The 15,262-nt window shown below is 40.8% G+C and overlaps 1 protein-coding gene across 3 annotated transcripts; it reads left to right on the plus strand.

Annotated features, from left to right (window-relative positions):
* The first annotated feature begins 2,140 nt into the window (after nt 1-2,140).
* Nucleotides 2,141-15,170, plus strand: pld5 (phospholipase D family, member 5). Of its 3 annotated transcripts, none has more exons than XM_052084382.1 (10): nt 2,141-2,519; nt 9,506-9,642; nt 9,728-9,911; nt 10,063-10,171; nt 10,246-10,373; nt 11,320-11,436; nt 13,096-13,247; nt 13,428-13,593; nt 13,681-13,771; nt 14,113-15,170. In XM_052084382.1, the coding sequence occupies exons 1-10, from the start codon at nt 2,361-2,363 to the stop codon at nt 14,313-14,315; spliced, it is 1,446 nt and encodes a 481-aa protein (XP_051940342.1). In that variant the 5' UTR covers nt 2,141-2,360; the 3' UTR covers nt 14,316-15,170. The 3 variants fall into 3 exon arrangements, with proteins under 3 accessions (XP_051940342.1, XP_051940341.1, XP_051940343.1); XM_052084381.1 differs by having other exon boundaries at nt 11,239-11,436; nt 14,113-15,161; XM_052084383.1 differs by lacking the exon at nt 2,141-2,519 and adding an exon at nt 6,459-7,258 and having other exon boundaries at nt 11,239-11,436; nt 14,113-15,156.
* The last annotated feature ends 92 nt before the right edge of the window (nt 15,171-15,262 follow it).

The following is a 15,262-nucleotide window of genomic DNA, read 5'->3' on the forward strand; positions in this document are numbered from 1 at the left end:
TGTATGAACGGTAAAGATTTTTAAGCAACAGATCGGATAGCTTGTTTTGTCAAGAGAAAAAAAAAAGACAAAACTCTAGTATTAGTAACTGGAGTATTAGTAAAAGGCAGTCGTTTAATAATGTCCAACAGGTGGTAATCAGCCTTGTTTAGTCTTCTTTTGAGTGTTCTTGTTGTGTGTTTGTAGTGGAAAGAATCCATGACAAGCCAAATCTAGCATGTCGTTTCACTATCGACCCCAAGCATCCATCCGAATTAACCATCCAGAAGCTTCGGGTTGCTTGAGACAGAGAATAGCCCCTCCCCAACAGATTTAGCACAAGAAGAGTAATCTTGTCTCGGCCGGCTGAATGTTTTTCTCACAACCTGAAGGTTGCGGCTTTGCCCCCCAGCTTTCCCCTTGACCCAAAGAACCTCTCAGCTGTGTTTGATGCTGCATCATCAGCAGCATATGAATGAGCTATAACCTGCCTTCCTAAATGGCAGCATAGGACAGTGTTTCCCAACCAATTGTTACAGTTACGTTCTATTCTTCATCAACATGTACAAATGAGGGGCTACTCTTCTTGGTACGACCAAAAGGTTCGGGACAACACAAGACAAAAAAAAAAACTCAGTGAATGTGGTGACATTCTAAAAATCAATACACTGAATGAAGAAAACGATTAAATTTTCCCAATCACTTCCATGAGCCATCACCTAGACATGGTGTACTGTATCACTGTGATCCTCGGACCTAAATTGTCTGGGATTTTATGCCCCTGGCAGTGTCACCCATGGACAAAAAGTCCTGGGTGATGGACCAGACAAAGCACGGCTCAAAAGACCCCTTACGATGAGGACAAAAATAGACCGCGTTTTCCCTTGCCCAGACCCGCAGCACTCTGGAGCCAGGCCTGGATGTGGGGCTTGTTGGCTAAGCCTGCACCCATGGGGCCCGGTTGGGCACAGCCCGAAGAGGAAACATGGGCCCCCTTCCCAAGCGCTCACCACCTGTGAGAGGGCCCAAAGGCATTATGAGCTGGACGGTGGCAAAAGGCGGGGGGTTTTGGCAGTCCGATCCTCATCTATGAAGCAGAGAAGTTGTGACGAGAGATAGTCAGGCTCGCCTCCACACACAGCTTGGGCTGTGGTACCAGTCCTCTCGAGGGGGGGCTTGGGCACTTCTCCTCCACACTGTGAAAAGCATCAAGCAGATTTGGGAATATTTATTGCTTGGCGCCTGTATATTGGGGTTCACCCCGGTGGACAAGAGGGAAGCCTCCCTTCACCTTCAGGTGGGTGGACGGGGCCTATCTGTTGTTTGTGCCAATGCCTCACATGCACAAGGAACCTTGCCCATAATACAAGCAAGATCCGGTCTGAGGAAAAATCGTTTTGTTGAGCTTAATTTACTAACTAATGCCATTTTCTTTGCTGTTGTTTTGTGTTTGTGTCTCAATTTTATACGTTTACCTCATGCACTGGCGTTTGCCAGCTAATCACAGTGATCAAATTCACGGCCAATTCCATTTAGCATGCTGCAATCGATAGCTCATTGATTCAACTCATATCTGAAAAAAAAAAACAATAATCCAAACATTCCTTAATTTTTCACTATTCTAAACGTTGTTTTTTTACTTAGGTAATGATGTTATGAGTGTGCTGGGCATGATTAGCCAACATGTAGCTCAGCTATACGTACACAAGTTACAATTTTTTTCATGTAACGATTATTGTTAATAGGGATCTGTCTCCGTTTCCACCAAATTTGGTGTACTGAAGGCAGCAAGTGCCTCTCATCCCAGCGCCTTTGCGTAGCATTAAATTATGCAAAATGTAAGAATCATCAACAAACATCATCAGCAAGGATATGGTGGCCTTCGCTGCAAGATGTTTCTGGGGTCAAGTTTGCCCTGTAATTATATTATGCAGTTCAGTATTTGAGAAAAGAGATGTCGTAGTTGGACTTCAGTGTGTTTCTCCCGTTTCTAAGATTCTTATCAGATGTTCCTCAATCAGATTAAGCTCCACTTTGTGCGACTACAGCCTCTCCTGTTGCATTTCCATCATGTCCAGAGGCCCATTTCACGCCCCTCCCTTCCTGCTAGGAGACCAATGAGATGCACATACAAACACACACGCACACACACACACACACAGACAGCGTCCCTCCTTCACAAGTGTGAGGGGTGTGAGAAGGCGTTGGTGCTCTGGCCACAAACAGAGCGCAGGGGAGCGCTGCAGCTTGCAAGTCAGATGGCTCATGGAAATACAAAAAGCAATCGCAGCTCGAAATGACATAAAGAGAAGGAGGCTGTTAAGGTAGCTTGAGGCAGACTGTCTGTGGCCTCGCAGGCGGGACAGACACAAAGGCCATCAATGGAACTGTCAAATAATCCAAGGTCGAGGGGGCACGAGGAGGCTCCCCCAGCGCTGCTGCCGGATCTGTCCCAAGTGAAAAACAGCAGCTTCAGTGCCGCCCAACAACAGGGCTACTGTGCAACCATCTTTCTGCGCCGTAAAGACAAACTAGAGAAGGTAAGGCAATGCTTCAAACTTTTTTTCCCCGCTTGTTTTTTTTTCTTTCTCAAGTGACATTCCGTCAGGTCAATCACTTTTAGAATGTTTCTGTACATTACATGGACATTTGAAGTTGTGATTGTAAGAGTTGCTGTTAGCATCGGATTCCAAAAGTGTTTAAGGCTGTAAAGATAGAGGAAACCATCCAGCCAGTATCAAAGTGCAACATGGAGTCAGGTTTACATCCACTGGAAGTGCTCCAAATGCCTGTGGTGCATCAACTCCAGCACAGTTGAAATTTAACACAAGACACCAGAGGTTGAGATCTGTTGTCACAGATGAGGTATTGATCACTAATTTCCTCATTGCTACCATACATCCAGTGCACGCACACACACTTCTTAAAGGTGCCACACCCGCTTTCTCATTCTTATTAAAAAAAGAAAATATTCGATATGTAAAGCCGTGTTGTGACTGGGTCTCTGTTGTCTTTATCGATGAGATAACGTTGAAGACGGCTTTCCTCTGATTGATAGCTGCCGATATGCGGGTGAATCGTGGCCGGCCGCCTCCTCACTGTGTTGACTCTTTTGGAATTCAGAATTCCAGCATTGCGCGCTGATTAGCAAATTTCATGGAGGATGACAGCCGAAGCATTCACACACGCTACAAATACATTTCTCGGTTTTAAGCGACACAGCCACACATCCAGTATTTGTAGCGTCTATGAAAGCTGGCTGACCTGATGAAGCCATCCCACAATTCTGGTTTCCGAATGCTTTGTTTGGAGTTTCTCCAAAAATCAATGGAAGCAGTTTATTCTACAACTACTGGTGCACTCTGATGCAACGTTTTAGATGCAGTCCGTGTCACCGGCAGTCATTTTTCCCCGAGTTGAGTGGGCGTGTAGCAACCACAAAGTGGGCCCGTACAAGAATGAGTCGCGATACTACGACAAAAGAGCACAGAATTCAAATCTGCTTGTTTCTACGCGATTTTGACATTCAAAGGTTATATTGATATATCTATAACCCTCGTAGTGCACCGCTTGCGATAAATGTAAAATGATGTCTTTGAATCAAAGACAAAGGCATTCAGAAAAACATGAGAGAGCTGAAACTTATGGAGGGGTTCTAAAATGGCCTAAATTTCATGACGTCACCGGCTGATAATTCTCAGGCATTGCAGCAATAATAAAAAAATGTTTTGATACCTTAATCTTCACAATTTACATATTTTGTACCATAGAGACCCATTATAATTCATATTTTTGAATGCATCGTAAACCTAATGTGTAAACATGCATTTCACGCGATTTTTACGTCAATCGCTTTGTTTTCGCTTGGACAGACGTATGCATGCCACATTGTTAGGTTGAGGTCATTCCAATTGTGCAACTTTTAGGTGGCGCCAGAGGATCGCAAATGAGTTTGCCTTTTTGCAGGAGGCTTCAAACCAATGCATTTTACATGAACACGTCCGGTCGGGATTGTTAGTAGGGCTTGATTGCGACCTCCAGACACAATTTTGCAAAAAATAATGAATAGAAAATCCCAAAGAACTAATAAAAACTATATATGTATGGATAGCACAGATGCCTCTGAACATTTTGAGTGTTTGAAAAAAAAAAGAATGTTTTTACAACACAAAATACATCATTACAAAAATTGTAAAATGCGTAACTTAAGGCCTTTTTAATTTGGAGCACACAAGGGTTAAACCATACAACAAACTGGATTATGATTGAAGGACCCATTTAAGGATTGGCAAGTTTGAATCTTCTTGTATAGGAAGCGCGTTATTCTTCATATTGTTTTATTCATCGATGGGAATGAGATTCACATGAGAACATCAGTGAGCTGAAATACTAGAGTGAAAAAACATACGTGTTGCCGTTATGTATCAAATCCAAATTTTGCAAAACCCTGCACTAATTGTGTGATACTAACATACTTGCTGGTGCTTCTGATGGCTTTATATAAACTGGTAATGTGAAGCTGTTGAAAGGCTTAATGCATCCCATTAAGCATTCCACTTAAGTATTAATCATTTAATATGTGAAAAGGAGAATAATATTGGAAATGATAATTCGCACCCTGTTCTCCAGTCTTGGTATTAATGATACTTTTGTTGCACTGCTGAAAACAACTGGATTTTTTTTCCACACAAGCCATTAAAGTGCAATTTTATGTACCGTATTTAAATGGCCAAACCCGTGCGCATCATGTGTAAATGTTGTGCAGAGTGGACATTGAGATTGATAGCTGCTTTCAGTAAATCTAGCTGACAGAAGCCTGTGATGGTGGTTGCACTGAGCATGTAGTGCCCTGCTTCGGGCAGACACTCACTGATGCAGCTTACTCAACCGAACAGAAACACAGGATTTTTATTTTATTTTTTTATGCTGGATCCAAAACTAAAGCATTTGGCTCGTGGCCCAGCTGCATAGCAAAATGGCATTGCGCCCAGTCAGTCGTCATTCAGTATATCATTTTGACTTTGATACAACAGTAACATCGACCACAAAGAATCAAGCCAATACTTGCTGTGATTGCACTGCAATCAGCTACTGGGCCTCAAGTGTGAAGGTGAGACACCAACGGTGAAACGCCCTTCACTGACATATACTAAGGGGTTTTTTTTTGTTCGTTTGGGGGTTTTTTGGAGGGGGGGGGATTAATAGCTCTTTTCTAAACCGAGTTAAAAGCCAAATTTTCAAAAAGACAAAAATTATTATTACTTTCATAAAGACGGCCCGTTGACAGGCCGGGATAGGCTCCGGTGCGCCCGTGACCCTTGGGAGGAGAACCAGACTATAGATAGATGAAGAACTATTTTATTTCATTTTTAGAGTGAGCAAATGTATTCCTTTGTATGGGAAAACTTCATGTGTGTAAAAGTTGCAGGTCTGGGTAAGTAATACAAAAACAAAAATGCTCAAAATGGATTTGGAAAAGAGTTTTTGAAATTCATAAATTGAAAAAGACACATCTTGAATCACCATTATTCTCAGTTTCCCAATCAACACCTTAACAAATTGGGTTTTTTTTAAACATATGTAAATTTTAATGGATATTTAGGTATCATGTTAAAAACACAAAGAATGATTTAACAAAGTCAGACAAGCTCTTTTATCATGAGTCCTCAGTCTGAAAATGTTTTATGTGTGTAAATGCAGTCAAATCTCCCTCCTGCGACTCAGACATTTCTATTCTTGCTATGGCTGTCCTTTTGTCATCGAGAAGAGAACACTCACAGTAGACGTGACTGCGTTCCACTACCTTGTGATATCCCAAAGTCACATACTTGCGGTGCCGGTGCCACTTTGCTTTAAAGATATCCTTATCACTTGTTTTGGAAATCTTGGTTGTTCTTGTTGTTGATGATGATGAAAAATGTTTTCTTTGCGGAAATGGTTTTCAAGTTGAATTCACAATACGTTCCTTCCTATTGGAAAACAATAGATCACTTTGGGACTGAGAAGACTCTGTGATTTGGATCGGATTCTTATTTGTCTGCATACATTTTGATATGGATTCCTGTTAGTCTTATCCAACAAGTTGGATAGTCAGCGATTGTAGCTTATTGTTTTCTAAAACATTAAGCACGTTAAAAGTTCATCCAGCATGTTCAGAATGAAGCCCAACAAAACTTGTTTGACACCGCCAGCAGCGGCGTGTTGGCAATCACCCTCCTAACATCTAACCTGATGCCAGAAGATCAGAATCATAATAATGATGATCATATTGGGGCGGGGAGATTAAATATCCTCTATCAATTTTTTTAATAACCATCTTATTAGACCGTCACTAGGCCTAAAAATATATAAATAATAAAAAGAAGGATTTGCCAAGGCTTTGCTCACGCAAACAAAAAGGAATCATGATGATTGGAGATTTTTTTCGGATTTTTGTGTGTGTGTGTGTGTGTGTGATGCAGAACTGGCAGCGGTTAGGCACAACAGGTCATTTGCTCTCATTCTGTCTGTCTTGCAACGGGCATTCTCATCCTGTACAAGTGTGGTTGATTGACAGAAATCACTAGTATGCATTTAATCCTGCTGCGTTGCTTCCTCCAAGTTGTACAATTTCATTTAAGCCTGTCTCAGCGAGGGACAGGAATCTAGCAATTTGTAGCCTCATTTGCGTAGCGTAAATCCTGATTGGGTGTTTACTGGCGGGAAGGACAGTCAGTCAGTCAGCACACAGCACAGAGTGGAGGAGAAAGACAGTTGAGGTTTCTTGTGCAGATTTGATTTGAGGGGGCAAGACCCCTTCTTGCACCCGCGTAAAGCCGGCCGTGGTTTCTGCAGCCTTCCTGTCAGTTGTATGCCAATTTAGGTTGTATCACGGTGTCGGAACAAGATTAAAAAGGGAGGCATGGAGGAAGGAATCAGCTTTGCATTGGTGGGTTGCTCTGTTTCCATCTCTCTCACAGTTGAGTCAGCATGGAGCTGCATACTTGCTCATTCTGTACTGCTCACACACACACACACATACACACACACACACACACACACACACACACACTTCAAGCTGCAAATAAGAGCAGGACGTGAGGTGCACACACAGACAAACACACAGACATCGCCTCAGGACGTCGGTGCAACATATGCATGAGGAAATGTGAAAGTATGAAAATGGAGCAGAGCTAACTGAGAGACCCAAACGAACTGATGAAGCAGATGGTCTGATGTGACAGAAGTTTGAAGAAGTGCAGCACTCATGGCAGGACCAACCGGACAAGAACCCATAAAGGTGACGCTTCCAATCGCCACTTGCGTACACGCATGTATTTAATACGTAAATTCTTGACTTCATCGTTGCCACGGAGTTTAAGTGTCATTGTGAATGTCTGAACTATGTTTGGAATATAATGTAACTTTGTGTCATCCATTCAGCAACTCACATTTATTTCCATATTCAATTTCTTTTTGGTGCCTGAGTCTGAGATGATTCAGCACAAAAATAACCTTTCCAGCATCCCGGGGCTCAGGGAATTTTTCTTCAATGGGATTTCTTATGCATATCTGAATGTCAACCGCAGTCTTTTCCTCTGGTTAGACGAATGAAAATCTCACTGGAGATTAAAAGAGAGTACAGAACACATAATGTGCCACAGCAGCCTTATTAACTGAGACAGAGAGGGACGAGTGCCCAATTAAACATTGTCCTGACACTGTTGTAAGAAATGGTGGTGAATAAACTTCTTCAGAGATTCTTCGAGCTATCTCATATTCTAAAGTACAAAGAGTTATGAGAATCGAGCAAACATAGCCCCCCAAAAAAGAATCTGCTCTAATTGGCCACACTGGGAAAGCCCGCATAATCTAAAGACATTTTTTAAGTTATATCAAGTTTCCATATCATTGTTATTTTCTGACTGAACCTCTGACCGAACGCAATGATGAAATTGTGCAGTGGTAAGCAAAACCAAAAACACGTCACTAGCACTTTTAAAACAGCAATATCAAGTCTTGAGAGGAGAAAGCATCACAACAATGGGGCTATCATGCACCATGCCGACTCCCCCACACCTTTAATACAGCCACAATGTACGCTCATGTACACAAACATGACCTTTAATTTTCCACCACATTGGCCTGGAGCGTGATAACGGCGCTCATAACATCTCTTTCAAGAGGGACATGCTTGAACAACAAAGCTGGCAGTGTACAGACAATTCAATTATTTGTAGCCAAAACTTCTCCTTACATCTGTGGGTGTTTCAATGTTTTTCAAAGCTGCAGTATTGCCTGACCAATACAACAAACATACACGCGGGTTGTTTCTCGATCCCAAAACCTTCTCCATGTATTGATTGAGGAAATTAACATTATTGTCTCATTACTTTCCTTTCCTAAAATGACGTGCCATGTTGTTGTCTTTGCATAACGTTTTCTACTCTAAGTGTCATGATTCGGTTTATGGACCAACAGGTGGCACTGTAGGGCTCTCCCGGCAGCTGCACACCTGTTGGTCATAGGTAATTAGGGCCTTAACCCTTGTGTGCTCCAAATTAAAAAGGCCTTAAGTTACGCATTTTACATTTTTTGTAATGATGTATTTTGTGTTATACAAACATTCTTTTTTTTTTCAAACACTCAAAATGGTCAGAGGCATCTGTGCTATCCATACATATATAGTTTTTATTAGTTCTTTGGGATTTTTTATTCTTTACTTTTTGCAAAAGGAAAAAAAAAATTGTGTCTGGAGGTCCCAACCAAGCCCTACTAACAATTCCGACCGGACGTGTTCATGTAAAATGCATTGGTTTGAAGCCTCCTGCAAAAAGGCAAACTCATTTGCGATCCTCTGGCGCCACCTAAAAGTTGCACAATTGGAATGACCTCAACCCAACAATGTGGCATGCATACGTCTGTCCAAGCGAAAACAAAGCGATTGACGTAAAAATCGCGTGAAATGCATGTTTACACATTAGGTTTACGATGCATTCAAAAATATGAATTATAATGGGTCTCTATGGTGCAAAATATGTAAATTGTGAAAATTAAGGTATCAAAACGTTTTTTTATTATTGCTGCAATGCCTGAGAATTATCAACCGGTGACGTCATGAAATTTAGGCCATTTTTGAACCCCTCCATAAGTTTCAGCTCTCTCGTGTTTTTCTGAATGCCGTTGCCTTTGATTCAAAGACATCATTTTACTATCGCAAGCGGTGCACTACAAGGGTTAAAAAGACTCCGAGCCCGAACACTCAGTGTCGGGTCATTGTTGGCTTCTTGCTACTGTCATGTTTGTTTGCTCCTTTGCTGCTGTCATGTTTTTTCTGGTAGTGTTTTGGTTATTGACAGTTTTTGTTTAAGTCATGGTTTTTGTTTGTTACTTTGGACTTTGTTTTGGATTTAGTGTTCTTTGTTTTAAATACAATTCTTCAAATACACCCTGCTCCTCCCTCCTGCCTGCTTTTTGGGGTCCACCACCACCTCGCAAACGTGACACTAAGTTGCGTTGCGGCGTTTGTGTGTCTCTGACTTGTCAGACTCAGCAGAAGTGCATTGCCATCTTTGCACTGCTATGCTGCTTTGCTGTGCTATTGGTGCTTATCTTCTCCTCCGTGGATATTTGGGGGGACAGCGAGGATGGCATCACAGAGGAGAATTGTCGCACTGACTGTCGGTGAGATAAACAACACACGCAGTTTCGAAAGTATCGCATGAGAAGACAAGAAGAAAGTTGATTTGCTCATTTGGCCATATTGCAGCATTGTCCTGATGGAGACAATCCCCGAGGATCTTCAACAACACCTGAATGCCAGACCGAATTTGCCGCTATTTGTTGGCTTCCATACCCTCCTGGACCAAGCTAAGCATTCAATCCAGATAGTGTCACCGGTCTGGAACTTGAGGCCCTCGGAAAAAGAACCCATTCAGAGCACAGGACGACAGGTATGAAGTCAATGTATCCTTTGTTTTTCTCCCGTGTGGTCCAAAAGGAAAAACTTTAATTATTTTGAAGATTATGTATCCCCGGCTTAATGAGTTTTGACCCACTGAGATGGAGAAGAAAATGCCTAAATGCCTAATACCATTTCCTCAGGGTCATCTATTATTCCAGAGATTGCTGAACTTGAAATCCCGCGGGGTCAAACTCAAGATTGTCAGCAATCTGACAAACTCTGCAGAACAGAAGATTTTGGCAACACACAGTAAGTCATTGGCAAGATCGCATTCATTCCAACCTGTAACTTTCACCCGCTCCTGTCCTTCTCTTCCTGTCTAGATGCAGAGATTCATTTGGTTAACATGACAGCTTTTACCCGTGGAGGACTCCATTCCTCATTCTGGATCGTAGATCGGACACACTTTTATGTTGGCAGTGCTGACATGGACTGGAGGTCCTTCTCCAAGGTAGCATCAACATTTTGTATTTGTTATACAAAAATCAAGCGTTGCCAACTCTCTTATTAAATGTGCTATTAGCATCTTCGAACTAAAGACTGAAGAAGCACAAATGAAGGGAGAGGGCATGTAATCTGAGTCGGTAAACTGTCATTTCAGGAAATACTTCTATTTTGGATCAAACTGCCGCATTTCATGATGCGAATGTGATGGAGGGAATAATCCGGCTTCTTATACTCGCGTACACAGTGTACTTAGACTCCAGACATTGGAGACATGTTAGCTAGGCCATTCAAAGAATTGAGGGAAATAAAGTCAAAACTAATGAATTCACCAAACGTGGTGATGAAAGGAATGCACGTTTGGTCTGAAGAGTATATTTAGATCAGTTCATGGGTTTTGCTCAGTTCTTGACCTCAAATTAATACATTATTAGGTTTGGGTGTCATCCTGTTCATCTACATCAGGGGTGTCAAACTCATTTTTGTCATGGACCAGATTTTAGTTACAATTTCCGTTGGAGGGCCGTTACGACTGAAACCATATAAAGAAGTCAAGAATAATGTTTATTCATCTATTGTTTAAGTTACTGTAATAAGGGGGTTGGTAACAAGAAAATGCTTACAGTATCAGTTTTATTCATTACAAATGAGAATTTGAAATGTTGGTTGAGATTTTAGCAAACAATCATGAAATTTGATAACTTTAATTTGTTTTCGTGGGCCACATGTAATGATGTGGCGGCCAGATCTGGCCCCCGGGCCTTGGGTTTGAGACCTGTGATCTACATGCTCTCTCGGCTCATCTTCTTAGCTCTATATCACCAGTGTTTTTTTTTTTGTTTTGTTTTTTTGCTTTTTGTGACACCTCACAGAGAAAGGAGCTGGGCCTGATGGTGTATAACTGCAGTTGTCTGGCTCTGGACCTCCACAGAGTGTTTTCTTTTTACTGGCAGCTCCATGACAGGGACTACATCCCCTCAATCTGGTCCAGGAGAGTTACAGCGCTCTATGGCAGACACCAGGCCCTGCAGCTGGAGCTCAACAATACCCCCGCAGTTGCATATGTGTCTGTAAGGCTCTCTAGTATTTATTGTTTGTTTGTATGCAAGTCATAAGAAATGGCACAGCCTTTTAAATTGCAACTGTGTAACATTATTTGAGTGACAACTAGACGGGCATTTCTTTTATGCACATTGATGTAGAAGTGGTACTTATATTTGAATCTCCTTATTCATGAGCCAAGTCTCCCTGTAGGATCCTGTGGGAAATGTTGTTTTCATATCAGTACAACACATCTGATATGAGATCTCGCAAAGTTTTTTTTCCTTCCATGTCCCCTGAGGGGCTCCGTAATTTTGACGGTGTCATGAAGAAGATTATTTGAGCCTGTAATGAAAATAATTTCACTCGAGCATAAATTATGTAAAATATTGCAAAATACAGAATAGCAGCAATTTGGGGATCTACCATACGGTATATTTCCTTGCACTTATAAAATGTCTTCTCTGTTAATTATAGCATCTTTTTTGTGAGGATGAGAAAATAGACTTTCTCTCTCTCTTTGATATTGTATTAAAGCTTTGCTGCTGGACAAAGCAAAAAGTCTGTGGTTGGGGGGCAGTAGTTGCATAAGGCAGATAATAAATGGCTGTACAGTCTATTACCTCGCTGTAGGAGAAGTACTTTGGGCAGACCATTCTTGGAAAGCAGCAATCGGGTTGCATTGGAACTGTCTCCTGCAAGTTTCTTATTAAACTGCATCTCAGAATCAGATCCCAAGTATGGAGAACACTCATTTTAACAGTTCGTTTATGTACCGGTACCATATTTTCTGCACTATAAGGTGCGCCTTCAAGGAATGGCCTATTTTAAAACTGTTTTCTTATATAGAGTGCACTGCATTATAAGGCGCGTAGAATAGAAGCTACAATCGTGGCTGCGGTTGTGTTATGCATCCACTAGTTAGAGCTACGCTAAAGGGAATACAATACAGTAGAATACTACAACATAACTTTATTTATAGAGAGCCTTCACAACTGCTGCAGCTGTAGCAAAGCGCTTTACAGAACATTTAAAATACTGCGTCCAAGAAATCAGAATATTGATCTACATATAAAGATCATAGGGCACATAGTCGGCTTTCGAGGAAATTGAATGCTTTTAGGTGTGTTTTATAGTACGGAAAATACGGTAATCTAAAGATTGTCAAAGCTGACTGTGCATCACCTGTCAAAATATTAGCTCGTGCTTTAGTGGTATATTTAGTGGTATGGTACCTATTCTGCATATGGTATGAACTGCACTGCATCATACTTTTTCCTCCTCATGGAGTTAAACAAGAGAAACCAAAATAAGAGATACAGTTATGACGCAGTGTACGTCAACAGCCACGATTCTAAACATGCTAGCTTTGTTATGTTCGGTCATTTAATGAACTAACATCCGGACTATAGTCTAGATAACATCTTATGAAATTATTTGCTAGTTTGCAACAGACACAACCAGGGAGTGATGAATCATGTTATTTGCCCTTGCAAGCACTTTTGTGAACTCACTTACAGTTATGGAAGGAATAAAAGCTAAAATAGTGAGCAACCACTGTTTTGTTTTCAATACTCTTGTAACAGAAGTTTGCGTTGCCATTTTAGCTTATGCAGTTGCTTGACTTGTGATATGTGTACAGGTATAGCAAGTGGTTTGTCACCCTACTGGTGTATCTTCTCTTGCAGACCTCCCCTGATCTCTTCTGTGCTAAAGAGCGCACCAGAGATGTAGACGCCATCAATCACGTCATGCAGAGTGCGAAGACATTCATCTTCATTTCTGTGATGGACTACCTGCCTCTGGTCAGCAGGCGCCTCAGAGGAGCCTCGGTCACAAGGTACTGAGCATTGATATAAAAACATATGCTTCATGTGACATCTTTCATGCCTGTATCTGACGTTATGAGTACACGGTGACTCACTTGGGGTTATTGCTTGTGTAAAAAAATGCAATGAAGATGAACTTGCCTTGTCCAAGCAGAGGGGGAATGATTTCATTAAAATGGCTTCATCATTAGGTACTGGTCACCGCTTGATGAGATGATCAGAGAGGCTGTGGTTCTGAGAGGGATCAAAGTTCGCCTGCTCATAAGCTTCTGGAAGAACACTCACCCGCTCACCTTTAACTTCGTAACTTCCCTCAAGTCGCTGTGCATGCAGCCGTACAACTGCTCTCTAGAGGTGGTACGTGGACCGACTTCTCTCTCACTGCAGAATTAAGGATTACTTTTTTTTAGAAACTTGATTGAGGTTATTTTAATAACCTTTCAGAGATTTTTCAGTCACAAGCCGCAAAAGGATGACATTCAACATGGACTCAATCATAACAAGTACATGCTGACTGAAAACGCTCTTTATATTGGTAAGCAATGCATTTTGCATGTGTTACGTTTACAATATATCCTTTACGAGAAAAGTTTCATCCTTACATTTTGTATGCTCAATTTTGTGTCCCTGATCACTTTTGGGCATAAGAAACTGTTAACTCGAAAACCTAAAAATAAATAATATTTTTATCTGCTTTAAGAATTAAGATGTAGTTTTGAGCCCAATGCATCAGTGCCCCTCAAAAGCCAAACAACTCATTTGCTTACAAAAGTCTATAGTCCACTGAGTGTACAATAAATGTATCATGTGAAGACTTGTACACAGACACAAATGAAAATGATTGTCATGATCTCATTTTCGGCTTTATCCTCTCAGGGGACCATAACTGGGTGGGAGATGAATTTTCCAATAATGGAGGCGTTGGGCTTGTGGTCCAGATGAAAAATGACGAAGGGAAGATCATGGAACAAGTGAAAGCTGCTTTTGAAAGAGACTGGACTTCACCTTATTCTAAAAATCTCCTGGGAAACAAAGATCGATACAACAAATACAAACACTTCCACCAAGTGGAGACATAGGAGGAGGACAAGTGGAATGAACCTGAACCTATATTTCAATATACCGACTACATTTCTGTAATTTTTATTTAATCTTGTATTTAATGTGAACATGCTGCACTCTGCACTACTGTGATAAACGGCTTATGCAGTAATTAGATTTTTCAGTACCCAAATGAATTAAGCTACATCTATATGTAACAACATACATTAGCTGACTACATCTTAAGGTGATTATATTGGTTGGTCATTATAATGCTGCATGAAGTATGTTATTATATAATGTATATTTAATCCATTAAGCAACCCATGTTCAACTTCTATCCGACTAAAAGTAGCAATATGCTGTATACTTTATCTGTATCTTGCAAACGCCACACGGAAAAACTGGGGGCAAGACTCAAATCCAGAACTTTGGAACTGTGAGGCAAATGTGCTCACCACTAGTACACAGTTTTTTCGAGGGTTAGGCGGCTGCACATTTTATTAATAAAATTAAACATGACCTGCATCAAAACATTATGAAAACATCCAGACTTCAAAGATAACCCACACAAAATTGACTGTCTGTTTGTTTATTTATTGAACATATAAAACACACAATACAACAATAAATTGACAAAAGTGAAGGCAAGCAAACATTGTAAAAAGGAAAAGAGAAAAACAGTCATCATGACAATTCTATGTTCAAAGGAGTAGGAAGAAGTAAGAAACTTATCTCGTCCTACCCCTTGTTATGTAGCAACATATGATTTAAATACAAAAATAAAGGAAAAATCAACATATCATCAAATGTTTTTATCCTTATGTGTACTGTACTTATCTATACACCTCTCGGTTAGTTTATTCATCCTCACTCTTGCATATATTTATAGCAATTTTCATATATTCATAATAAATAGTACATTTCATGAATATGTTAAATAAGTTGATCAATGTAATTCTGGTGTATTACTATACATCCTATC

The sequence above is a fragment of the Hippocampus zosterae genome, chromosome 13 (assembly GCF_025434085.1).
Source record: "Hippocampus zosterae strain Florida chromosome 13, ASM2543408v3, whole genome shotgun sequence".
Taxonomy (NCBI): Eukaryota; Metazoa; Chordata; class Actinopteri; order Syngnathiformes; family Syngnathidae; genus Hippocampus; species Hippocampus zosterae.